The 27,562-nt window shown below is 45.7% G+C and overlaps 1 protein-coding gene across 1 annotated transcript in view; it reads left to right on the top strand.

Moving 5' to 3' along the window:
* Window positions 1-27,562, top strand: part of LOC145349519 (FERM, ARHGEF and pleckstrin domain-containing protein 1-like) — a 254,858-nt gene that overhangs the window by 200,633 nt on the left and 26,663 nt on the right. Inside the window, exons 16-23 of the mRNA XM_080198067.1 lie at window positions 237-370; window positions 6,027-6,108; window positions 8,541-8,778; window positions 13,964-14,094; window positions 16,676-16,744; window positions 20,951-21,040; window positions 23,124-23,206; window positions 25,366-25,484. Coding sequence (XP_080054193.1) covers window positions 237-370; window positions 6,027-6,108; window positions 8,541-8,778; window positions 13,964-14,094; window positions 16,676-16,744; window positions 20,951-21,040; window positions 23,124-23,206; window positions 25,366-25,484 — 946 coding nt within the window. The remainder of the gene's footprint in view (window positions 1-236; window positions 371-6,026; window positions 6,109-8,540; window positions 8,779-13,963; window positions 14,095-16,675; window positions 16,745-20,950; window positions 21,041-23,123; window positions 23,207-25,365; window positions 25,485-27,562) is intronic.

The raw sequence follows: 27,562 nt of genomic DNA, 5'->3' as shown, positions 1-27,562 counted from the left end.
TTGACTCTCAATTACCTCTGAAATGCAAGTGAGCTGTCAAGAAGGCAGATTCTCAACCAGGGATGGGCACTAAATGCTGGCCCAACCAGCGACTGTCATATCCCTTGAATTAATTAAAAGAAAGTCCTTATGAATGACTGTCCGTATCGATTGTGATGTATTTTATTTTTGTTAATGTAATTGAGTAACCTCAGTACGGACCATTACACATCCCAGTTTCATTATCTCTCCCGCAGTGTTTTCAAAGTACTGTGGCCAAAGATGATGTCATGCCAGAACCTCTGAAGACTTTGCTGTTCTCGAATTTTAATCCACTGTACAAATTCCACACTGGTTTTCTGAAGGAGATCGAGCAAAGACTGGCGCTGTGGTAAGTACGGGGCGGCTGCGTTTGTTAAGATTTGCCCGGGAATCTCCTCCTGATCGTTCCACCCCAAAGACCGATGGCAGCAACCAACCCGTCAATGTGGCCAGGGGCTGTAAAACCAGGAGTGGGGGCGTTCTGTCTCGGGAAGGCCCGTGGTGTGGCGGTCAAACCCTTGACGTGGCTCAGGAGCTCCGCTCTGACATGGCAGCCTCTGCTCTAACTTCAGAGAAAGACAGTGAGAAGGTTGTCCTGTTCACCTGGTCTCTAATTTCTCTGGGCCCCCAGCTGGCCTCTCTATTGTTGCTTGCCTCTCCCAGTGCCATCTGCCAACCTCCAGATGTGGCAACTGTCAGCAACTGTTCCCTGTAATAGTGTCAATGCTCGCCATCTTAGTATCTTGCTCGAGGTACCCTTGTAGGGGAGGTATGGATGCCTAAAGCTGTGAGATTATTCTACTTCAGAATTCAATCTAATTGCAGAATTCCTTCACTTGTAATAGTAAGTAAGACATCTCACAACACCAGGTTGAAGTCCGAAAGTTTATTTGGAATCACGAGCTTTCGGAGCACTGTTCCTTCGTTAGGTGAGTGGAGAGGTAGGTTTCACAAACACAGCATATAGAGACAAAGACACAATAATAGTTGGTAATGGTTAAGATTCCAACCATTATCTTGCACTTGTGTTCTTGTCTATATATGCCACGTTTGTGAAACCTATCTCTCCACTCACTGACGAAGGAGCAGTGCTCCGAAAGCTCGTGATTCCAAATAAGCCTGTAGAACTTTAACCTGGTGTTGTCAGACTGTGTCCACCCAGTCCAACGCCAGAATCTCCACATCATGCTATAGCTAAGGTGCATAAGGAAAAATAAACCAACTTGTTCTTGAACATCAAAAGATAAAAAGAAGTGTGAGCCTTCTTGTGTGAGATACTTCCACATTCCCACACATTCCGTGGCAAGCCTGACTTTTTTCTCCTGTGAAAGCGCCACAGAGGGAAGTGCCTGATTTTACTGGAGAAAGCAAAGTAATGCAATAGATGGTCGTGAACTGGAAGGCACTGCCTGAAAGGGCAGTGGGAGCAGATTCAATGAGGGTTCTCAAAAACGCACTGGGTAAAAATTTCCAGTGATAAAGAGACAGAGCTGTTAGAGTGGAACCAGTTGGATAACTCATTTCAAAAGGATGTTGGCCCAGTGCCTAGAAAGGATAGCAGGACTAGGGGGCACAGCCTCAAGATAAGGGGGGGTGCAGTTTAGATCAGAGTTGAGGAGGAACTTCTTCCCTCAAAGGGTGGTGAATCTCTGGAATTCTCTGCCCGTTGAAGTGGTGGAGGCTGCCTCGCTAAATATACTTAAGTCACGGGTAGGTAGGTTTCTGATAGACAGGGGAATTAAGGGTTATGGGGAGAGGGCGGGAAAGTGGAACTGATCCACTTCAGATCAGCCATGATCTTATTGAATGGTGGGGCAGGCTCGAAGGGCTAGATGGCCTACTCCTGCTCCTATTTCTTATGTTCTTATGTAGTGGTACTGTTGCTCCGACTATCAATCCAGAATCTCAGCTAATGTTTTATCTGGACCCGGGTTTGAATCCCGCCATGGCAGGCGGTGGAATTTGAATTCAATTAAAAAAAATTTGGAATTAAGAATCTGTTGATGACCCAAAACCATTGTTGGAAAAACCCGTCTGGTTCACTAATGTCCTTTAGGGAAGGAAATCTGCTGTCCTGACCTAGTCTGGCCTACATGTGACTCCAGAGCCACAGCAATGTGGGTAACTCTCAATTGCCCTCTGAAATGGCCTAGCAAACCATTCAGTATTTGATTTGATTTATTATTGTCACATGTATTAGTAAACAGTGAGAAGTATTGTTTCTTGCACGCTATACAAAGCATACTGTTCATAGAGAAGGAAATGAGAGAGTGCAGAATGTAGTCACAGCTAGAGAAGGATCAGCTCAACGCAAGGTAGGCCCATTAAGCTGTTCTTGAGTGGGTTGGTTTTGTGACTTCAGACTTTTGTATCTTTTTCCCAACCGAAGAAGTTGGGAGAGAGAACATCCGGGGGACATGGGGTCCTTGATTATGTTGGCTGCATTAAGCCAACTAGGGGTGGGCAATAAAGCTGGCCAGCCAGTGACACCAAAGACCCAAAAATGAATTTAAAAAGGTGGCTCACGCAGGCACAATGGGCTGAATGGCCTCCCTCTGTGCTCCCATGATGAAGCCTTTATTTTTCTTGCCCTTCTTAAGCAGGTTCTGGTTAGAGCACAAGGTGCCAGGACCCTATTTTTAACTTGGAGCAGGGTTTCGTCTTCATGACTAAGGCAAGCACCATTTCATCAAAACACGTATAAAATCATTCCGCAGTTTCACAGTGGGACTTTTGAAGTTTTCACTAAATATCAGTCTCGCCTCTTGGGGTTATCACATTGCTGGTAGACAGCTGTCCTCACTACTGCCTGTTGTGTAATACACAGCTTTCAAACACACTGATCACATTAGCTGTGGCAAGGTCTACACTGTAAGACACTTGCGAGGTCATTAGCTTTGTGCTGGTGGCTCCGAGCTCCCTGGTGCAATGAAAAGGATTTGCAGACGCTCATCACAAGAGTTTAATTGGAAACTATTTTTAGCAATTTAAATTTCACCTAGTGATCATTTTAATTCAAAATTTGCGAACTGGCAGCAATGAACAAATCCCATGTTACACTGAAGAAATATATGCAAATCAGAACCATACAATCCCTATGGTGCAGGAAGAGGCCATTTGGCCCATTGATTCTGTACCAACTCTCTGAAAGAGCGTCCCACCCAGGCCCTCCCCTCCACCCTATTCTTGTGTCCTGAGCCCTGACCTGGGCTAATCCCCCTAACCTACACATCTTGGGACACTAAAGGGCAATTTTAGCATGGCCAATCCATCTCACCTGCCCATCTTTGGACTGTGGGAGGAAACCAGAGCACCCAGAGGAAACCCACGCAGACATGGGGAGAACGTGCAAACACCACTCAGTTACCCAAGGCTGGAATTGAACCCGGGTCCCTGGCGCAATGAGGCAGCAGTTCTAACCACTGTACCACCTGCTTTAAAAATTGGTGCAAAGGACATAAACTTTCAGGTTTCTACATATTCAGACACAATTATAGTAAACAAAATTCACTGTTTTTTAAAGGTTGAAGAGCTTTCTGTTCTCTCTTTTGCTTTAACAAAGTTTTATTCTAAAAACTAATTGCAAGGTGGTGATTCATTTTTATAGCACTGTAACACAAAAGTCTAAACCCTGCAGACGCTCGGAACCTGAAATAAAACAGCAGAAGGTGACCGGAGTGCTCAGCAGGTCAGGCAGCCTGCGTGGAGAGAGTGAAGGGCTGAAATTTAGTCAATAGATGAGTGCCCAACATGAGTTAGGAAAGCGTGTCGCTGGCACACACACACACACCAGTGGTTGGTGGACCTTCCCTCTGAATTTTACAGGTGGATGCCAATCGAGTGGGGTTGCCCTCTGACTCAGGGTGGTAGCCAGCCCAATCAGAGTGCCGGCAGCTCGACAGCGCCACCAGCAGTGATGGCCACTGCTGAGAAAGTCAGGGGCCCTGCAAACTCCAGAAAGTAGGCAAGAAAATGCTTTCAGAAGTTTTCTACGGTGGCGAAACCCTTCCAAGGTGGTCACAGCAGCCCATGGGTGCGACCGATCCTGCCCCCAGCCCCCATATTGCTTAAGAGAATCTTTACCCCTTGCCCATTCTCCCCTTCCCCTCCGTCCACTGGGAGCTTGCCTCCATCTAACTGGCGGCTCCCTCACGTGGCAGGAGTCATCCCACAATCAGTCAGATGTCAACATACTGTTTATTGGCCCCTAATGAGGTCTTTACCTATTTACTGACTCCTTATGTCAGGCCGCATGTCCGATATCCGATTCCAGTCCCACTATTGGTAAAGTTCCCCAGTAGCAGGACACAATGGGAGATCCAAACCATCATGGCTGCCCGTGACTTTACCAACACCTCCCTCTCTGCCCTCCCCGAGCCTGCCTCCCTCCCAATCATCTGGAGGCTACGAGAATTCAGCCCAACGTCTCAGGTCGTCAGAACTGGACTGGGGGTTTAACAGTCTGTAAGCAACTGTGTAGGGTTGGGAGGACGGTAGATGGAGGAAAGATTTAAAGGGAATAGGATGATGACAGGTGACTAAAGGACAAAAGGGACGCTGGTTTAAGACTGCCTTCATTCTCTGTCCCGTGCGCTCCGACCTCCCTGTCCTTCCCCCTGCCGTGCTGCATCAGTGTAGCTCATTGCGAGCTCCCGTGATGATGCATCTTCTGTTCGGAACTTCCCGCTGCAGTGATTGTGAAAGACTCACGTCCGGGATGTATTGAGGTTGAGACGTGGCAACTCAGCCGCCAGCGATGCTGGGGTTTAAAAGGATACTGACGGCTGAGGGGATCGGAGACCGGGAGAGTTGGACAGAGTACACAGTCCGAGAGACGGTTGTAAAGTCGATGAGTGGGAAACAAAAGACAGTTAGATGGCAAGAGGCACAAGAAAGTAAAACTAAAAGGAGTAGTGACAGAAATAAAAAAGGACTGATAATCTGGGTTAATCTGTACATAGAACTCTGTCCATATCCCAATTTTGAAAACAATATTTGAAGCCCTGTGGATTTTACAACAGGCAAGATCCTACTGGCCATTCACACCACGTTCCCACTGCAGTGAGGTCGGAGAATTTAGCACCCAGCCCATTCTCGTTTAACTGCAGCGGGATGGGAAAATCCCACCGGTGTGGATGGCAGTAACATTTAACCGTTTGCTAACTCCTGTTGATGAGGGTTTTTCTGATTGTCTTTGTGCTGAATAATATCGACCTTTAAAGTCACGGGAAATGTTTAATCTTCTCGTTTTAAATGATTTTGGTTGATTTGAATTGATTTGATTTATTATTGTCTTACGTATTGGGATACACCAAAAAAGTATTGTTTCTTGCACACTATATGGACAAAGCATACCGTTCACAGAGAAGGAAAGGAGTGGGTGTAGAATGTAGTGTTACAGTCGTGGCTAGAGTGTAGAGAAAGATCAACTTAATGCGAGGTAGGTCCATTCAACAGTCTGACAGCAGCAGGGAAGAAGATGTTCTTGAATCAGTTGGTACGTGTCCTCAGACTTCTGTATCTTTTTCCCAACAGAAGAAGGTGGAAGAGAGAATGTCCGGGGTGAGTGGGGTCCTTAATCATCAGTAAATAAAGTTTAAAGTTTATTTATTAGTGTCACAGGTATGCTTACATTAACACTGCAATGAAGTTGCTGTGAAAATCCTCAATTGCCACACTCGGGCGCCTGTTCGGGTACAAGGAACAAAGAACAGAACAGCATAGGGACAGGCCCTTCAGCCCACTGGGTCTGTGCCAAGCCAGCGGGAAGTGTAGAGGGAGGTTTGGACTGGGCTACATTCACCCATTGTAATTCCTTGCGGTCTTGAGCAGAGCAGGAGCCATACCAAGCTGTGAGACAACCACAAAAAATGCTTTCTATGTTGTATCTGTAAAAGTTGGTGAGAGTTATAGCTCATATATATTTCCTAGATGGATTTATAAATATTTATTCCTATACAGATTTCATTGGATAATGTATCTTTTATTCCTCTACACACTAACAGGGAAGGGAGGTCGAATGCTCATATAAAAGGCGATTACCAAAGAATTGGAGATGTGATGCTGAAAAATTTGCGCAGTATGAAGGTACGTTTCCATGCTCATGATGTCAAATTGTTTGTAACAACTATTTACAAAGTTAATATCAAGTCATCTACTGTTGGATGTGATTCTGTGATTGGGCAGCACTTGCTAAACAACCCTGAATGCGCTGATAGCCACACTAACAAGCAGATTAAGACGATCGGATAAGCTCATAATGTGGCTCATTTACACAAGGGCCTGTTCTCAGTAAATAAAGTTTAAAGTTTATTTATTAGTGTCACAAGTAGGCTTACATTAACACCGCAGTGGAGTTACTGTGAAAATCCCCTAGTCAGCACAGTCTGGCCGGGTTCAAACAGTGCAGCACAGGAACAGGCCCTTCAGCCGACTGGGTCTGTGCTGACACCGATGCCTCTCTAATCAGATATTTTCTTGCCTCTACATGGTCCCTATCCCTCTATTTCCTGCCTATTCATGTATTTATCCAGATGCCTCTTGAACGCTGTGATAGTATCTGCTTCTCCTGCCTCCCCCAGCAGCACGTTCCAGGCATTCACCACCGTCTGTGTGAAAAATTTGCTCCTTACATCCCTTTTAAACTTTCCCCCTCTCACTTTCAACCTATGCCCCCTGAGTAATTGACCCTTTGACCCTGGGAAAAAGACTCTGACTGTCCACTCTACCCAAGCCTGTCATAATCTGGTAAACCTCTATCGGGTCCCCCCTTCATCCTCCGGCGCTCCAATGAAAACAATCCAAGTTTGTTCAACCTTTCTCCATATTCTCCAAACCAGGCAACACCTGGTAAATCTCTTCTGCACCCTTTCCAATGCATCAACGTCCTTCAGGTAGTGTGGCAACCAGAATGGTACACAATACTCCAAATGTGGCCTAACCAAAGTCTTAGACAGCTGCAAAATGATTTCCCAATTCCTATACCCAGTGCCCTGACCAATGAAGGCCAGCATGCCACACGCCTTCTTCACCACCTTGTCCAGCTGAGTTGCCACCTTCAGGGAACTGTGGATCTGCATGCCTAGATCCCTCTGTACGCTAATTTTACCATGGGCTCTAACATTCACTGTATACTTTCCTTCTGCAGTAGATCTTCCAAATCACATCATCTCACATTTCTCTGGATTAAATTCCATCTGCCATCTCCCAGCTCAGGTCTCCAGTCGATTTATATCCTGCTGTTTCCTCTGACAATCCTCCTCACTATCTGCTGCTCCCCCAAGTTTTGTATCATCTGCAAATTTACTAATGAAGAGTTTAGCATGGCCGCTGCACCCAACCAGCACGTCTTTTGAACTGTGGGAGGAAACTGGTGCACCCAGAGGAAACCCACACAGACATGGGGAGAATGTGCTAACTCTGCACAGACAGTGACCCAAGCTGGGAATTGAACCTGGGTCCCTGGAGCTGTGAGGAAGCAGTGCTAACCACTGTTCAAGACTTGCACCTTTCCTGAATTGCCTGCGAGCCTATAGCTCCCTCTTGCTCTCTCCGTGGCAACGCTTCAGCCAATCTAAGTCAACTTCCCAACCATCCTGTTCCCTTGTGGATAAATTGCTGTGATTGTTTGAAATTTGATATTCTAGCCTTTGTCCTGATGAGTGCCAGGTGAAAAGCTTTGACAGCATGACTTTCTTTTCAGCAATACTCAAGCTCTGTACTACCAAGTGCCTGTTGGATTCTGTGTTGTTTATAGTCTTTGCTGAGTGGGAGTCAGAAGGATTGTATATTCATATTGCGGTCCAGAAACCTGAGCGCGTTGGAAGGTCCACGTGTAGACCTGAGTCTATGCTGAGCCCACTTGGTGCTGTGCTGAGGGAGTGCTGCACAGTCAGAGGGGCTAACTTACTTGGGAAATTAAGCTAAGATTCCCTCTGCCGCGCTAAAGCTGATATGAAAGATCCCACGCCACAACTGGAAGGAAAACAGGGGAGATCCCTCCATTGTCTCGGTCAAAATTCACCCCTTAAAAATCACAAAAAAGGTCATTAATCACATGGCTATTTGTGGAAGCTTGCTGTGTGCAAATTGTCTATTGCATTTCCCAGTACACTTGTATAGTATTTTCGGATGTCCAGAGACTGTTAAAGATGCTATATAAATGCAGTTGTTTTCTTTGCACCCTCATAAAATGGGTAAATTCCGAGTGTTCTGGCCTTATTAAGACACTTAAAATGATAGCTTAGAGATTGGGTTTGCTTACCAGTCTGCACCCTGCCTCAGTGACACTCAGCCTCCAGCACACTTGGAAGGTTAACGGACAAATACTCCCCCAAAGACACCCAACCCATCACCTACTCCCCACCCCCCCCCCCCATCCCATCCTCAAAGCGCCCCCCCCCGGGACTGTGGAGAGTGTAGATGTTTCTACAGCCCTGCTGCTGTGTATTGAACCCCCCTTGCGTTGCTCACCGCCCTGTCCCCGGTTCACTTCAGCTGTTCGTTTCTTACCTTTGCAGCAACTCACCGTCCACCTGCAGAAGCACAGCGAGATTCTGATGGAGCTGGAGAAAGCTATTCGCAACTCGCGGAGGCTGGAAGCTGCGTGCCGAGAGTTTGAGCAGCAGAAGGTCTGCTACCTTCCCCTGAACATATTCTTCCTGAGGCCCCTGCACCGACTGATGCATTACAAGCAGATTCTGGAGAGGCTGTGTAAACATTACCCACCCACGCACGTGGACTTCAGAGACTCGAGAGGTAAGCGAGAATGGAGAACGGCACCCTTGATCATTCTTAGGCTGAGACAGCTTGGTAGAGCAGTCCAATCAGTCTCATTTTCCCCACTCCATCACCGTAGCCCTCAAACTTCACTTCCCTCAAGTTTCCATCCAATTTCCTTTTGAAACGATTATCATCTCTGCTCCCATCAGCTCATTGACAGCAGGTTCCAGGTCATTACCTACAGTGTTGAGTGATCCTGTGTATGCTCAGCCCTATTTGCTTCAGTCGATGCAAAAGACTTCATTTTAAGATATTTCTGCCTGTGCGACTAACTCTGCCAACTTGACCACGTGTAGAATCAGAAGGCGAAAGGTTAGCTCAAAATTGACTGCATTCCTGAAGGGTACACAACTCAGGCAAACATGTTTTTCATAACGGCAGCAGCAAGGATTATTTTTCTAAGTCGGAGACAGTCTGAGAAAAATATTACCAATAGCAAGATAAGGGTTTAAATATAGTTTGGATTTTAGTGTGCGTTATTTTCAAAGTGTGTTCCAGTTTCAGTACGTTCAAGCTCAGTACAGGGGCTGACGGTAAAAGGCAGTCTCTAAGTTCGCTTTTTCTTTTCACTTTTGTCATGTTAATTTTAAAGATCTGTTCGATAAAAGAAAACTATTTTAAAACTCGCATCAGTCTTGTCCCCTCACCTATTCAGACAAATGAATGGACCCAATAAATGTTCAATAAACTCAGGGTGTGGCAGTTACCTTGGGAAGGGAATTGCTAGTTATCTATGTGACATTGATTGTCCCATAAACAGAGACAGCGGGAACACTTTGGATGCAGAGCTTCTTTTAGGTTAGTATTACTGAGGGAGTGTCTTACAATAAACCAACTTGAAGCTGAAAGAGCAGAATGGGTTACCACTACTCTGTAAAAAAAATTCTCCCACAAATATGTCCCTCTCACTCTAACCAAAACCTTAAAATCTGTATCTTGCTAGTCTTTACACTAATGGGAACATTTTTTTACGCTACCTTATCTAAACCTCTCCTAATCTTGTACAATTCTATCAATTTTTTTTTATTCATTCATGGAACTTGGGCATCGCTGGCTGGGTCAGCATTTATTGCCCATCCCTACTTGCCCTTGGAGGGCAGTTGAGAGTCAGCCACATCGCTGTGGCTCTGGATTCACTTATAGGCCAGACTGGGTAAGGACGGCAGATTTCCTTCCCTAAAGGACATTGCTGGGTTTTTCCAACAATTGAGAGTTGGTTTCCTGGTGATCTGTAGGTTCTTAATTCCAGATATTTTTCAATTCAAATTCCACGATCTGCTGTGGCAGGATTCGAACCCGGGTCCTCAGAACATTAACTGAGTCTCTCGATTAATAGTCGAACGATAATACCATTAGGCCATCACCTTCCTAGTGATTACCGCTCACTGTGTGAAATAATTCTCCCTCAAATACATCCCTCTAACTCTAACTAAAATAATTAAAATCTGTACCCCACCTGGTCTTTATGCTAATAGGAACATGTTTTCTTTGTCTACTTTATCTAAACCTCTCCCAGTCTTGTACACCTATCAAATCTGCCCCAAACCTCCTTGACTACAATTCCCAATTTCTCCAACCAAAGCTTTTAACTGAAATCCCAGACCCCTGGATCAATTCTAGTAATTCCCCTGCTGAATGAACCTCACATCCTTCCTAAAGTGTGGTGACTCCAACTGGCTGTGATCGTGGTCTAACCAGAGCTTCATAAAGTTTCAGTGTAACTTCTCTGCTTTTGTATTCATAACTTCTTTATGAAGCCCAAGTAAGTATTTCTAAATAGTGTGACACAGAGACCATGTCAGAGTGAGGTTGGACTGTACTCCTGTCCATTCCTCTTATGTGGGTGGCACAGAAATTGTACACAATACAATGGAAGAGCTGGTTGGGTTTGAAAAGGTGAATGGAATTTGTAACTCAAGGTGCGCTAAATAGGCGTCACATAATCATAGAATTATAGAATCCCTACAGCACAGAAGGAAGCCATTTGACCCATCAAACCTGCATGGATCACAATCCTGACCAGGCCCTCTGTCCATAATCCCATATATTTACCCTGCTAATCCTTCTGACACTAGGGTTAATTTAGCATGGCCAATTCACCTAACTCACACATCTTTGGAGTGTGGGAGGAAACTGGAGCACCCGGAGGAAACCCACGCAGACACGGGGTGAACACGCACACTCCACACAGACAGTGACCTGGCATTGAACCCGAGTCCCTGGCACTCTGAGGCAGCAGTGTTAACCACTGTCCACACACTTGGGCTTGCAGGTGGTGGTGTTCCCTTGTATCTGCTGCCCTTGCCCTTCTAGATGGAAAAGGTTGTGGGTTTGGAAGGTGCTGTCTAAGGATCTTTGGTGAGTTGCTGCAGTGCGTCTTGTAGATGGTACACACTGCTGCTACTGAGCATCGGTGGTGGAGGGAGTGAATGTTTGTAGATGTGGTGCCAATCAAGTGGGGCTGCTTTATCCTGGATGGTGTTGAGCTTCTTGAGTGTTGTTGGAGCTGCACCCATCCAGGCAAGTGGGGAGTATTCCATCACACTCCTGACTTGTGCCTTGTAGATGGTGGACAGACTTTGGGGAGTCAGGAGGTGAGTTACTCGCTGCAGTATTCCTAGGCTCTGACCTACTCTTGTAGCCACTGTGTTTATGTGGCAAGCCCAGTTGAGTTTCTGGTCAATGGTAACCCCAAGGATTTAAAACAATCCTGATTTCTTCTCTCACCACCATCTTTTAAATAGAAAGTCTTTGATTTCTGATTATTTAAAATTTCCCCTATTTTTGGTTATTATATCATTTTCAATGTTAGAAATTTTCAAAATGGGCCAATAAGAATGTGTGTGTCAAAGGGAATGAACGCAATGTGAAGAGCCATCCCAAATCAGCATTGTAGTGTCTCAATTGTTTAGTTATTCTGTATTTGATTATGAGAGTCTGGTAACAGATCAATGCCCACTGTGTTTGATTGGTTAAGCCTGGGTGTGGACTCAGAGCAAAGTAAACAGACAGCACAGAAGCTGAGCTGCAAGCGTGAGTACAGACAGTTTGCGATTGCAGAGATATTTAAAAACTCTTGTAAATAAACCTCTTGCAGGAAATATGTCAACACATTTTCCAACCCTTTTGCTTTGGTGTGATCCAATTCCTATTCGAGCAAACTTGAAATAGGGTGAATTAGAAAAGGGTTAGTTTACTTTAACACACACACAAAATGCAGGAGGAACCTGTTGTTACATAGCTCCTGGTACATTGGAAAATAAAAGAGGGATAAGGGAAAGAAAGGAGTACGGGGCAAAAACCACAGATGAAAAAGAAGAATTATGCTTTCATATGAGTCCAAAGTCCAATGGTATATTCCTTCAGAGGTTCGCAGGCTGAAAACTGATGCTGGATTATCTGCTGTATTAGTGATGATCTGCACAATGGGAGAGATCATCCCCATTGTGCAGATCATTTAAGAAAGTATTTTTAAATAGTGTGACACAGAGACTTTGTCAGAATGAGGTTGGACTGTACTCCTTTCCATTCCAGACATCAATTAGCCTTGTAGGCTGTGCTGTAAAGATTCAGAGCTTCTGGTAGAGTACAGTGTGGGTGGGGTGCCTACAGACAGACACGCACTCAGCCTGAGCCAGGCCTTTCCTACTTCTACCTGTTGGGTGGAAAGAAATGGGCAAAGGCAAGGTCTTAGTCCGGAGTCCGGTTTTTCTTCTGAGGCTTAACAGCAACTGATGATAGATCCCAAAAGCTGTCTAATTAAAACAATTCAGCAGCTTAAATCATGACCGTGTGACAGAGCGGTTTTGAGTCGAGCCCATCAGCCTCTGAGGCCTCTGGTTAAAACCCAGTGTATTTTGAGCAGGTAACCATAAAGCCATTGGCACAACGTTGGTGCTGGGGTTTCACTAGTAGCTCTGGGCTTTGTCCCAAGCTGGCTGAGGAACACCTTGTCCATTAGCGCTTTGTGTTGGCTTGGCTGCAATGTTCGTAAAAATGAAAAAGCAACGTGATGAGTTAACCTTTATCCCTTGGAATGGCTCAGAATCTTCCAGAACCACAAGCAAGTCCAAATATGTGCAGGTTAGCACAGGCAATTGTGGTTAGGTTGATTGACCATGATTGGCTACATAAAAACAGTGATTATCTCCTAATCTGAAAATTTCCCCAGTATAAACAGTAACAGGTTTCCCAACCCCTCAGTTTAACAATTCATTAAGAATGTGAGACACATTCCCAATGCAGGATTCCTGCTGCCTCTCACTGCCGGGCACGAGGTACAGTAACATTCACTGCCACAAGGTGGCAGGCAACACACACACGGATACAGACATATACACACACAGACACACACACACCTACAGACACAGAGATGCACACACAAAAATACACACATACACACATACGGACACAGACACACACATACGCGCGCACACACACCTACAGACAGACACACACACCTACACAGACAGACAGACACACACTCACAGACACACACACAGACACACATACACATAGACACAGATACACGCGCACACACACACACACACACACACTCACAGACACACTCACAGACACACACACAGACACACATACACATAGACACAGATACACGCGCACACACACACACACACACACACACACACACACACACACACAGACAAAACTGAATATTGTTTTACCAAACAAAGCATTAAGGTTAAAGAACAGGATATGAATTTTAGTAGAATATATGAATTTAACAAATGATGAATCTTTTTCTGTTGAGTGTGACTGGAACATTTGACCCTGTCAGTATAAAGAACAGGAACCCTGCCTCTTTTAACCTCAGAATTCTGAAACTCTTTTCCGTGTTAAAAGTTCAGCTGAGATATTAAAGCATCGGCTCGATCTTAAAGATTCACACATTCTGAAGGAAGAGCAAGCTGGCGGATTTCTCGCCGGTGTCCAGGCAAATACTTATCCCCCGACCAAGAGCGCAAAAACAGGGTATCTTGTCGTGTCGCTGTCTGTGGGATCTTGCTGTGCAGAAATTACCTGCAGCATTTCCTGGCGCCTGCGTTTCACGGGCGCTCGACTGACTGTAGGGCCGTGTTGAAAGTTGCTGGGGTTGTGAACGGCGCCGCAGAAACATCAATCTTTGTCTTCCTTTCCCTGTCAGCGGCGCTAGCCGAGGTAGCAGAGATGGCCGCCCAGCTCCACGGCACCATGATCAAAATGGAGAACTTCCAGAAACTCGTGGAGCTGAAGAGGGACTTGATCGGGATCGACAACCTGGTTATTCCTGGAAGGGTACGTTCTCTTTTTTTTGTTGAGTTTTGAAAAGCACCGAGGGAGGGGGGGGGGGGGGGGGGAGGGGGAGGAGGAGGCCGGGGGCCCGGGTTCGATTCCGGGCTTGGGTTGCTCTCAGTGTGGGGTCACCACGTTCCCTGCGCCGGTTTCCCTCCGGAGCGATTGAAGAGCGGGAATGGGCTGTGGGGAGGGGGGGGGGTCCCTTTAAAAGCCGGAGGGCGAGGGGAGGAAGTTGCGACGGGGGTGGAGTGAATGGGGACGGGGAGAGTGGGTTAGCGGGGTGGGGTCCCCAGGTCCGGACGAGGTCGGCAGGGAAAGGCGGGATGATTTTGGACTTCCGACGAGCTCAGGAAGACCCCAGAGGAGACCCCCCCCCCCGCCACATAGCTGGTGCTGCCACATGGTGTAAGCCTTGATAAAAGGTCATTGGGACTCGAAACGTCGGCTCGTTTCTCTCCTTACAGGTACTGCCAGACCCGCTGAGATTTTCCAGCGTTTTGTCCATTATATAACTTCCTGGCACTGCAGTATGACGTGGTTAATGCCTCTTGTTCGATCAACGCGCTGTCTAACAGAGGTGAAAAATTCCATCACCTTCCATTCTGCTTCTCCTGGTTAGGTTCAGTTAGTCTGAGCAGCACCCGGCGTAAATCCTGATTCTGAACTTGGCTGTGACTGCCAATGGGAGTTTAGTGATTGATGACACAGCGGTATTAGTCATATAACCACATCGATCACACCTTCCAAACAAACGTGTTCAGCTTTCGACATTCTGGCACCGCTGATTTGCCCTCCAGTATTCTGCCACCAAAAATCTCCCAGCCGTCACCGGAATCCTTAGGATGCAGGAGGAACCAAACAGGCCGAGGCTTCCCAGGCAGGTTGGAGGGGTGACCTGATGGAGGTCTTTCACGGGTGGAGAAGATGCTTCCACTTCTCGGTGCGTCTAAAGCAGGAGGTCACCCACACAAGGTGGTCACCCACAGACCAAACAACCTCTTTAACGTATTGATGTATCCCAGAGGCCGGAAGTTGAGAGGCCGATGAGGAAAGAACATAAGAAATAGGAGCAGGAGTAGGCCATCTAGCCCTTCGAGCCTGCCCCGCCATTCAATAAGATCATGGCTGATCTGAAGTGGATCAGTTCCACTTTCCCGCTTTCTCCCCATAACCCTTAATCCCCCTTGTCTATCAGAAACCTATCTACCCGTGTCTTAAATATATTCAGCGAGGTAGCCTCCAGCACCAGAGAATTCCAGAGACTCACCACCCTTTGAGTGAAGAAGTTCCTCCTCAACTCCGTTCTAAACTGCCCCCCCCATTATCTTGAGGCTGTGCCCCCTAGTCCTGCTATCCTTTCTAAGCGGGAAGAATCTCTCTACCTGTAATTGGAACAAAGTGGAGGGGTAACAAAGGTGTGTTTTCAGAATTCAGCAGCAGGCCTTAGAATCATAGGAACCCCATAATACAGAAATGGGCCATTCGGCCCATCGAGTCTGCACCGACCACAATCCCACCCAGGCTCCACCCCCATATCCCTACATATTTATCCACTAATCCCTCTAATCTGTGCATGCCAGGACACTATTTTCAGAGTGGCCAATGAACCTAACCCGCACACCTTTGGATGTGGGAGGAAACCGGAGCACCCGGAGGAAACCCACGCAGACACGAGGAGAATGTGCAAACTCCACATAGACAGTGACCCGAGCCGGGAATCGAACCTGGGTCCCTGGAGCTGTGAAGCAGCAGTGCTAACCACTGTGCTACCGTGTGGGAGATATTGTGGAAGCGGAAAGGATATGGATGTCTTAAAGGCACTAACTGTGTGCTAAACGTGCTACATAAATGAACATTATTGTTGTAGCAGTGTGACAAATCAGAGATGAGGGTGAGAGGGATGGTAGTTGTTGTGTATTTTATATTTCTCAGGGATATGGGCTGATATTTTACAACCTTTCTTGGACAAAGCTCATAAAATCCCACTCAAGGCCAGCGGAGAATTCTGCTCTGAGAGCCTCGCCTGCCCGGATGCCGGTAAAATTCCAGCCATGGAGACAGGACACTAGTTTCTGAGTTTACATCAAAATAGAGTCATAGTGAGTCAAACTCATACAGCATAGAAAAGGCCCTTCAGCCCATTGAGTCTGCACCGACAATAGCTACCACTAAAGGCGCACTAATCCCATTTTCTTGCATGTGTCCCATATCCTTAAATGTTATATCTCAAAATGTCTGCATTCATGTGCCCAACTCAGCTTCCAGAAGCTTCAGTGTTGTCTGTTTGCTTAGCTCTGAGTCCACACCCAGACGTAATCAATCAAGTTCAGCGAGCATAGATCCCAGTGAGCATAGATTGGTTACCAGGCTCGCATAATAAAACACAGAATAATTGAACACTCCAGCAGTGAGGCACGGTTGCATGTTGTCAGGTACACTGATGTCTCCTCAGATGATGTCTTCGAGGGGCAGACGAGGTTAGGAGCCAACTCTTTCATTTCACATTTTCCCCACGTATGGGTGTTTGATTTTTGTAGACAATTTATTTAATGATGTTTATTGTGTCTGTGTTTGATTAAAGGAGTTCATTAGACAAGGCTGCCTGAGCAAGCTATCGACAAAGGGGATGCAGCAACGGATGTTCTTTCTGGTAAGGAAACCAAAATGAATTGTGACTGAGTTTTCGACTGGATACCATGAACGTTGCAATGGAAGTCGAGATGTCCAGCTTCCTTAGTGGATGCTTTGATAGGTTACCATCCTTAAAGAGCACACATGGATAAAGGAAGACATGCCAGAGGTGTTACCTTGCAGATGAAATATAGAACTGAGGCTCCGTCTACTCTCTGAGGTGGATGTGAAAGATCCCATGGTTACAGTTTCCAAAAAGAGGAGTGGTGCTCTGTCCAGTGCTTTGGTTAAGATTTACCCTTCAAACAACAGCTACAATCAGATGATCTGGTCATTCTCATTCTGCTGTTTGTGGGAGCTTGCTGTGCGCAAATTGGCTGTTTCCTTTCCTACTTTTTTTCAAATTAATTCATGGGACATGGCGGGTGGCATTTATTTCCCAGCCCCCGTTTGCCCAAGGGCAGTTGAGAGTAATGTGGCACATTAGGCCAGACTGGGTAAGGATGGCAGATTTCCTTCCCTAAAGAACATTAGTGACCCAGATGAGTTCTTCCGACAATGGTTTCACGGTCATCAGTTGATTCTTAATTCCAGATATTTTTTCTTGAATTCAAATTCCACCATCTGCCGTGACGGGATTCGAACCCAGGTCCCCCAGGAGGAACTCTCCAGATCCTCTTTAAAATAGTGCAGTATGCCATGTCACACAGCAGGATTTAAATGTATTCATTCACGGGATATGGACATCGCTGGAGAGGGCAGCATTTATTGTCCAGAACTGATTGTCCTTGAACTGAATGGCTTGTTCGAGCATCTTATAGAGCGGCTCAGAGTCAACCACATTGCCGTGGCTCTGGAGTCACGTGTAGGCCAGACCGGGTAAGGACGGCAGATTTCCTTCGCTAAAGGACATTAGTGAACCAGATGGGTATTTACATTGCTCATTTTGGCAGGAACACTAGGCTTATGATCTAAATGGTGAGAGATTGTAGAGGGATCTGGATGTCATAGTGCATGAAACACAAAAGACGAGTATACAGGTCCAGTAAGAATTAGGAAAACTAATTGAATGATATTGTTCATTGTGAGGGGAATTGGTTATAAAAATAGGGAGGTTATGCTTCAGTTGTACAGGACATTGAGACCACATCTGGAGTATTGTATATAATATTAGTCTCCTTATTTAAGAAAGGATATAAATACATTGGAAGCAGTTCACTAGTTTACTAGACTAATACCCGGAATGTGTGGGTTGTCTTGTGAGGAAAGGTTGAAGAGGTTTTCATTGAATTGTAAAATCCTACAGTGCAGAAGGAGGCCATTTGGCCCATCGAGTCCGCACTGACCACAATCCCATCCAAGTCCTATCCCCATAACCCCATATATTTACCTTAACTCATGAAATTGTGGATTTCAGTAAAGTGTTTGATAAGATTCCCCACGTGAAGCTATTGCAGAAGATACGGAGGCACGGGATTGAGGGTGATTTAGTGGTTTGGATCAGAAATTGGCTAGCTGTAAGAAGACAGTTGGTGGTGGTTGATCCGAAATGTTCATCCTGGAGTTCAGTTACTAGTGGTGTACCGCAAAGATCTGTTTTGGGGCTACTGCTGTTCGTCATTTTTATAAATGACCTGGATGAGGGCGTAGAAGGATGGGTTAGTAAATTTGCAGATGACACTAAAGTCGGTGGAGTTGTGGACAGTGCGGAGGGATGTTGCAGGTTACAGAGGGACATAGATAAGCTGCAGAGCTGGGCTGAGAGGTGGCAAATGGAGTTTAATGCAGAAAAGTGTGAAGTGATTCAATTTGGAAGGAGTAACAGAATACAGAGTCCTGGGCTAATGGTAAGTTACTTGGTAATGTGGGTGAGCAGAGAGATCTTGGTGTCCATGTGCATAGATCTCTGAAAGTTGGCACCCAGATTTATAGTGTTGTTAAGAAGGCATACGGTGTGGTGTGTTAGCTTTTATTAGTAGAGAAATTGAGTTTAAGAGCCATGAGGTCATGTTGCAACTGTACAAAACTCTGGTGCAGCCGCACTTGGAGTGTTGCGTACAGTTCTGGTCATTGTATTATAAGAAGGATGTGAAGGCATTGGAAAGGGTGCAGAGGAGATTTACTAGGATGTTGCCTGGTATGGTGGGAAGGTCTTATGAGGAAAGGCTGAGGGACTTGAGGCTGATTACGTTATAGAGAAGAAGGTTAAGAGGTGACTTAATAGAGGCATACAAGATGATCAGAGGGTTAGATAGGGTGGACAGTGAGAGCCTTTTTCTCTGATGGAGATGGCTAACACGAGGGGACATAGCTTTAAATTAAGGGGTGTTAGATATAGGACAGGTGTCAGAGGTAGGTTCTTTACTCAGAGGGTAGTAAGAGCGTGGAATGCCCTGCCTGCAGCAGTTGTGGATTCGCCAACATTAAGGGCATTTAAACGGGTTATTGGATAAACATATGGATGATATTGAAATAGTGTAGGTTAGATGGCCTTTAGATTGGTTTCACAGGTCTGCGCAACATCGAGGGCCGAAGGGCCTGTACTGCGCGGTAGTGTTCTATCTTCTATGTTCTATGTTAACTAGTCCCCCTGGCACTAAGGGGCAATTTTTTTAGAGTGTGCGAGGAAACCGGAGCACCCGAAGGAAACCCACGCAGACATGGGGGGAACATGCGAACTCCACACAGACAGTGATCCAAGCAGGAATCGAACCCAGGTCCCTGGCGCTGTGAGACGGCAGCGCTAACCACTGTACCACCGTGCGCCATGGCTGGCCTTTATCCAATAGAGATTAGATGAGTAAGAAGAGGCTTGATTGAAACCTTTAAGATCCTCGGGGTATCGATAGGGTAGATGTGGAGAGGATATTTCCATTTCCAGAATCTACAGCTAGGGAGTCACTGCTTACCAATAAGAGGTTGCTTATTAAAGACAGAGATGAGGAATGTTTTTCTCTGACGGTGGTGACTCTTATCCTCGAAAGGCAGGAGAAGTGTTTGAATATTCTTAAGGCAGGGCTGGATGGGTTCCTGAGTAACCTGGGGGTGAAAGATCATTGGGGTTAGGCAGGAATATGGAGTTGAGATTACAGTCAGATCAGCCACGTTCTTATTGAATAGCAGAGCAGGCTTGATGGGCCGAATGGCCTAGCCCCGCTGCTGTTAAACAATCAGTGATGGTTTCACATTGTCATTATTACTCTCACTAACATTATATTCCAGATTTTTATGCATGTCGAATTTAAGTTCCACCAGCTGCTGTCATGGGATTTGAACCAGTGTTCCCAGAGCCTGGGATCCCCAGTGAGATTACCACCCCGCCACCATCCCCGCTTTTCCATCCACCTGCAACAGCAGACGGGGCCTCAGTTTAATGTCTCATCTGAAAGGCAGGGCCCTCGCAGCGCAAGCTCAGGGAGTGTCAGCCCTGACTCCCCAGGTTAAATCCCCATGTGGGACTTGAACCCAGAACTTTGTGATTCAGCCCCCCCACACCACCCCCCAACCAAGCCATAGCTGACTCTGTGCTAGTGTTTATATGGGCCGAATGGCCCATTTCTGTGCTGTACATTCTATGTAATTATTTAAGAATGTAAATGACCTCCAAATCAACATTCGAGAAGCCTATCCAGGGATAAAACTCTTCACTTCCTATCTCCTGTACATGGGGAGAACATAATTACGGATCAGTATAGTTGGAATATACATTTTTCCTAATTACTTACTGGACCTGTACACTAGCCTTTTGTGTTTCATGCACTAGGACACCCAGATCCCTCTGCATTTCGGACCTCTGCAATCTCTCACCATTTAGATTATAAGCCTAGTGTTCCTGCCACAATGAGCAATGTAAATACCCATCTGGTTCACTAATGTCCTTTAACAAAGGAAATCTGCCATCCTTATCTGGTCTGGCCTAAATGTGACTCCAGAGTCACAGCAAAGGTGCTTCCTTTTTTTCATTCATTATTGAGATGTGGGCATCACTGGCAAAACCAGCATTTATAGCCCGTCCCTAATTGCCCCTTGAGAAGGTGGTGGTGAGTCGCCTTCTTGACCCATTGCAATCCCTGCTGTTCCATCCACTGTGCTTTTCACGTGGGTTTAATATAAACATATTCAACAGTGTTTAATTTTCAATTGAGGTGCTTGCTGCATTGGAACTGTTTGATAAGAGAATGTTCTTTCCTTCTCCTCCCCTCTTTCTCTCGCTCTATTGTTCCAGTTCAATGATATTCTCTTGTACACCAGTAGAGGATTGACTGCAACCAACCAGTTCAAAGTTCACGGACAGATTCCCCTGTATGGCATGACCGTAAGTATTGAGTTCAATATAAATTGTAGTTGAATCCGATTCCACTTTCCCCTCCGACATTGAATTCCTGTAAACGGCAACGTACAAGTCAACTCAACATGTCCCTGTCCCCTCCCCAAAATCATGTATACACTTGGCATACAAGTCATAGAATCATAGCATAGAGTCCCAGAAGGAGACCATTCAGCCCATCGAGTCTGCACCGACAACAATCCCACCCAGGCCCTATCCCCATAACCCCACATATTGACCCTGCTAGTCCCTCTGACACTAAGGGACAATTTAGCATGTCCAATCAGACTGTGGGAGGAAACCTGAGCTCCCGGAGGAAACCCACGCAGACATGGGGAGAACGTGCAAACTCCACACAGACAGTGACCCGAGCTGGGAATTGAACCCGGGTCCCTGGCGCTGTGAGGCAGCAGTGCGAACCACTGTACCGTGCCACCTCTTTTCAGCCATGAACTGCTACACTCACACTCAACCTCAATTTTTCTCCCCACAAGTATACATTTTACTTACCGGTGCCTCACAACTGGGCACAAGGGGATAAGCAGGCATTATGGGCAGTGTTGCAAGAATTTAAGACACGCCCGTCCTTTGTGCCAGTGATATTTCAGAATGATGAGAACCCATTGACCAGACTGGCGTTTCACTTTTATACTCTGTGTATAAGTCGACCCCCGCTTTTGGAGGGGTTCCCCAGGCATTGAAGGTTGACTCATATGCTGATAATACGGTAGCTGTATCTAAGAAATTGTACCTCCTCTGGGTTCCATCGCGCCACCGTTGGCGACCGTGTCTTCAGCTGTCCAGCTCTAAGCTCAGGAATTCCCTCTCTAAACCTCTCCATCTGTTCTTTGGGAAGCTCCTAAAATTCTTCCTTTTTGGGCCTGGTTTTTGATAACTTGTCCTAGTACCTCCTCGTGTGGCTCAATGTCAAATGTTTCCACGAGGCGCCTTGGGATGTTTTATTATGTTAAAAGGCGCTGTGTAAATGTTGTTGTGTGAGAGATGCATTGTCAGAGGGAATTGAACCTCCTGTCTCGAGTGTGGATCTCCCATCTAAAGCTGAAGGCCAGAGGTCATTACTTGTGCAGAGCATGATCCCAGATGGAACTCCTGTCGCTGAGGGAGAAGTTTGCTACAAGTGTACAAATCCCTGGTCAAGCCACGCCTGGAGTTCTGTGTTCAGTTCTAAGCTCCTTAACAGATGGAAAAGCTCGAGAAACACAGGAGAGAAAAGTATAGGAGAATATACTGATAGAGTGAGATGGGAAGGGGGAGGGAGGAGGCTCAAGTGGAACGTAAATACAATCCCACCCAGGTCCTATCCACATAAACCCATGTTTATTTATCCTTCTAGACCCCCTGACACTAAGGAACAGTTTACTACGGCCAACCAATCTAACCCGCACATCTTTGGAGTGTGGGAGGAAACCGGAGCACCCGGAGGAAACCCATGCAGACACAGGGAGAACATGCAAACTCCACGCAGTCAGTGATCCGAGGCCGGAATTAAACCCGGGTCCCTGGTGCTGTGAGGCCGCAGTGCTAACCACTGTGCTACTATGGCTGTGGATTTGTAAGGTGGTCACCTCGCCATTCCCTGGAGAACGAGTTCCACATTTCTCACCCCTCTCCGGGTGACGAGGTTTCTCCTGAATTCCCTGTTGGATTTATTAATGACTGTCTTTTATCAAAGGCCTCCTAGTTCTGGCCTCCCCCTCAGGTGGACTCAGTCTGTAGCTTGACCCACAGAACCTTTCTATTGCATGATGTAGGAGACACAAGTGGGAGCCCCAGCCTGAAACTTGGAAGATAAACTAACACGAACACTGCTGCTCAGTCCCCAGAGAGAAATGTTTCAGTCGACCTTTCACCAGCAACGAAAGGCAGGCTAATAATTCCAGACTGATCCTTCATCAGTTTGCCACCCAATCAGCTTCTCTTTTCCTTCATTTTGTTTGTTGTCTTTATCTCAGATTTCCTGCTCTCTCCCTCCTTCTCTTCCTAACTCTTGACGGATTCCTCCGACACAAAGCGCCCGCGTGTTTGACGTTTTCAACCTTTCCCTCTTCAGATCGAGGAAAGTGAAGATGAATGGTCGCTCCCTCACTGTTTCACCCTCAATGGACAACGCCAATCCATCGTTGTAGCTGCAAGGTAAGGGGAAAGGGCGGTGGGGGTTGGGTGAGAAGGGGTCGGCTTTGTTCAAGCTCTAATTCCTCAGACTTGTTGCCTCTTTGAAAGAGTGTGAGTGTTCAAAAATTGTTACTGAGCAATTGAACTATAGGGAAAGAGAGAAACTAGAAGCAGGAGTAGGCCATCTGGCCCTTCGAGCCTGCATTCAATTTGATCATCAAATTCAATACCCTGATCCCACCTTCAACCCCATATCCCTTGATCCCTTCAGCCTCAAGAGCAATATCTAATTCTTCCAGAAATTACACAATGTTTTGGTCTCAACTACTTTCTGTGGTAGTGAATTCCACAGATCCATGGACAGAGTTTGTGAATTTGACTGAGTGAAAAGGCACACACTCGTAAAAAGACCATTCTTCCACAAACTGATAGAATCGTAAGGCTGATTACAGCACGGGTGGCCATTCAGCCCATCATGGATTTACTGTACACCGTGCGATACGAGAGAATTTGCTCTAGTACTTCGAAGCACTTGTAATCTTGCATTTAGAATCAGGTAAACTGGCAGTTGTTGAGTTCTGTATTAATACAAACACTGTGCAATAGGTTTAGACATGTCATTAGTTTAACGTAACTCAAATTGAGGCAGCAATACAGGCCTTTCACTGGCTGCTGACCAGTCAGTTGTTACCTGGGCGATGTTGCTTTTTGAGACAGGGGTTTTGCTTTTCTTTTTGGAACAAGTGTGTGAGACCAGCATTTTCATTATCACTAGTTGGAACCAATGAGCTGTCACCTGAAGGTGACCCCATTCCAATCCTCTTCATGTTGCCAAAAGAATAATGAGTGATTTGACTCAAAGGCAGAATGAATGATCCGGCAAGCATGTGAAGCAATTGCAAATGGACCATTAAATCACATTGCAGAGAAATATCCTGAAGAGTCAACAGTATCCTAGCAACATAGGAACAGGAGTAGGCCATTCAGCCCTTTGAGTCTGTTCTGCCATTCAATGAGATCATGACTGATCCACGGCCTAACTCCACATTGAAACATAGAAGATAGGAGCAGGAGGAGGCCATTCAGCCCTTCGAGCCTGCTCCACCATTCATTGCGATCATGGTTGATTGTCCAACTCAATAGCCTAATCCTGCTTTCTCCCCATAACCCTTGATCCCATTCGCCCCAAGTGTTATATCCAGCCGCCTCTTGAATACATTCAATGTTTTGGCATCAACTACTTCCTGTGGGAATGAATTCTACAGGCTCACCACTCCTTGGGTGAAGAAATGTCTTCTCATCTCTATTTTAAATGGCCTACCCCGAATCCTCAGACTGTGACCCTGGTTCTGGACTCCCCCCACCATCGGGAAGGTCCTCCCTGCATCTACCCTGTGTAGTCCTGTTAGAATTTTATAAATCTCTGAGTTCTCCTCATTCATCTGAACTCCAGCGAAAATAATCCTAACCTAGTCAATCTCTCCTCATACATCAGTCCCACCATCCCTGGAATCAGTCTGGTAAACTACATACGTGATCTCACCCATATTCTTCAATATCTTCAGATAAGAAAAATCTATCAATCTCTGATTAAAATTAACAAATAATTTGGCAGCAATTGTCACTGCCTGGAGAGAATTCCAAATTTTTACACACCTTTTGCAGGAAGAAATGTTTGCTAATTCACGCAAGAATAATCAGGGTCTCATTTTTAAACCGTGTGACCCTAGGCCTCGAATCCCCAACCTGAATAAACAATACTTTGAAAACTTTGTTAAAATCACTTCTTAACCTTTGGAATTCCATCAAACAAAACTCTGTTGATTTGTGTAACTTCAATGTTTGGAACCCCAATAGCATTCTGTCAAATCCACACATCAGTTGGCCCGCCTTATACAGGAAGTCTTATACAGGGGTTAACACTCCTGGTTTTATGAGTGAAAGGCCAGTGATGACGCTGAGTGGATGCGCCTTGCTGTTCCTGGTGATTAAGAGTAATCGTCCAGTGTGCTGGAACAGCGATGTTCCAAAATCCTCACTCAGGAAGTAAAGGGCTGAATGGGCAGGAAAACATTCTTATACGAGGAATAAATGCTTTATTACGAACTGCGGAAGTTCCCTCTGACCAGCGTGGTTTGCGCCCGATTTGAATGAAATCTCACGTTTCGCTGCTCCGTCAGTGCCCAGGTAGAGATGGACAAGTGGATCGAGGATTTGCAGATGGCCGTCGATCTCGCTCAACAGTGCAACGGGTCACCGAGCGAACTAATGACACCCAGCCCCAGCGACGGACCCCCCAGTAAGTGGCTGAAACAGATTAGCTGGTATTTCTTCTGAGTTACAATGTTCACTAGCCTGGAGTTTTCGTGGGATTTCACCAGATCGACAATAAGCTCAACACCCCCGTTACTGCATGTACGATTTTGGCACCTTATAACGAAAACTTCTGAAGAGTCAGATAAACTAATATGCTGGTTCCAGTGCCTGAGAACATAGTACAGTATAATGATCTCAGGACGAGATGGAATTATGCAATGTGGGGCTATTAGTTGAAACATTTTGTATGTTCCCTCTCTGTAGAAAAACAATGATGCTTTAAAAATATTTATGAACTCTTTTTATCTTTCAGCCATTGCAATTAATTGGTTTTGAGTTTTCTCTTGAAAGCAAAACTGTTGACTGGCTTCCCAGTAGAATAATGAACGCTTAAGAAAATTATCCCGAAGCCACACCGATACAATCCATCCCTGTGGGGACCAATAACTTTTCACAAAAGAACCAAGCATCCAATTAATATTTGAAAGGATGGTACAACAAGGTTTCACATTTCAGACTTACACTGTAATAAGCAAACTAAAAGCACTGTTGATTAAACACTTTTTGTAGGCAATTTATAAGTTAAACTAGAGATTGGAACTTTCCCCTTTTACTTCTAACAGAACTGGAAAATCCACTTTAAATATATACTCTATTTATTTATTATTAGTGTCACAAGTAGGCTTACATTAACACTGCAATGAAGTTACTGTGAAAATCCCCTAGTCGCCATACTCTGGCATTTGTTCGGATACACTGAGGGAGAATTTTCCATGGCCAATGCACCTAACCAGTACATCTTTTGGACTGTGGGGGGAAACTCGAGCACCCAGAGGAAACCCATGCAGACATGGGGAGAATGTGCAGACTCCATACAGAAAGTGACCCAAGCCAGGAATCAAATCCAGGTCCCTGGCACTGTGAGGCAGCAGTGCTAACCACTGTGCCACCTTGCTGCCTCTACACTTTACACTGTCTCTTAAGTAGTCATTTGGTTTTCCCCAAATATATCCTAAATGATTCTCAGCTTCTGAGGGCTTACTTCTATTCTTTCCTTGCCCAACTTGGTTAATTTTAACCACAGAACTTTCACGGTGAGTGTTTTTCTAGGAGATTCTCCCTCTGGAGAAGATCAGGTGAATCTTCTAGCTTTGTTTCAAATCTCACAAATTTGATCGTTCTATCCCAGGCACAAACTCGCAGCCATGTTCCTGCCCAGTCCATCATAGCTTTCTGGCTTCTCACCCAAATCCTGGCAGACTGACTGCATTTGGGAGTTCCAGGGACGTCTTAGAAACAGCTGCCCTCTCAAACCACATCTCCATGGCAATAAGAATCACATGGACCTTGTATCCAAATAGAAATGCCGATCAGCTATCCTTGAGATCCAAACTCTATTTTATCTTTGAAGTAAATGGGCAATTTTCGCATAATCTCTTCCTGGGGATTATCAGTCTAACCACTGTAAGCATGGATATTGTTCCATTTTGTCTCCAATTTAAACATCTCTGCCCAGCAAAAACAACTCTTTCAATTTTTTTTACAGTCACTTCATCCAGGCCTGCTGTTGAGCAGACATCAGGACAGGTCACTTGATCCCCTGTATTTTACCCTAAGTTACAGACACACCCCGAAGCACAGCAATATTAACTTTCATTCTCTTCAGTGCCAAATGTCAGTTTCTTACCGATTTACTGCAATGGGTGTAAGATTATCCCCATGGTCTCCGAGATTGTCTAGAGTCACCATACCACAGAATGAGGCCATTCAGCCCATTGAGCCCAAAGTTACAAATGGTCCTCCCCTCACTGTGGCCGATAGTCAGCTGTCACCGTCTTAACAAATTGTATGTTTTCTTAAAAAAAAATACTGGACCATCTGACGGGCAACATGACAGCTCAGTGACTATGACTATTTGCTGTGCAGTTACATGGATTTGGGTCGGTGTCTGCGGGAGTTTGCACATTCTCCCCGTGATTGCGTGGGTTTTCTCCGGGTGCTCCGATTTCCTCCCACATCCCAAAAACGTGCTCTTAGGCTGATTGGTGTAACAAATTGTCC

This window comes from Carcharhinus amblyrhynchos, chromosome 10 (assembly GCF_965287045.1).
Source record: "Carcharhinus amblyrhynchos chromosome 10, sCarAmb.v2.hapA, whole genome shotgun sequence".
Classification (NCBI taxonomy): Eukaryota; Metazoa; Chordata; class Chondrichthyes; order Carcharhiniformes; family Carcharhinidae; genus Carcharhinus; species Carcharhinus amblyrhynchos.
The sequence above is the reverse complement of the archived record's forward strand: the minus strand, read 5'-3'. Positions and strand labels throughout refer to the sequence as shown.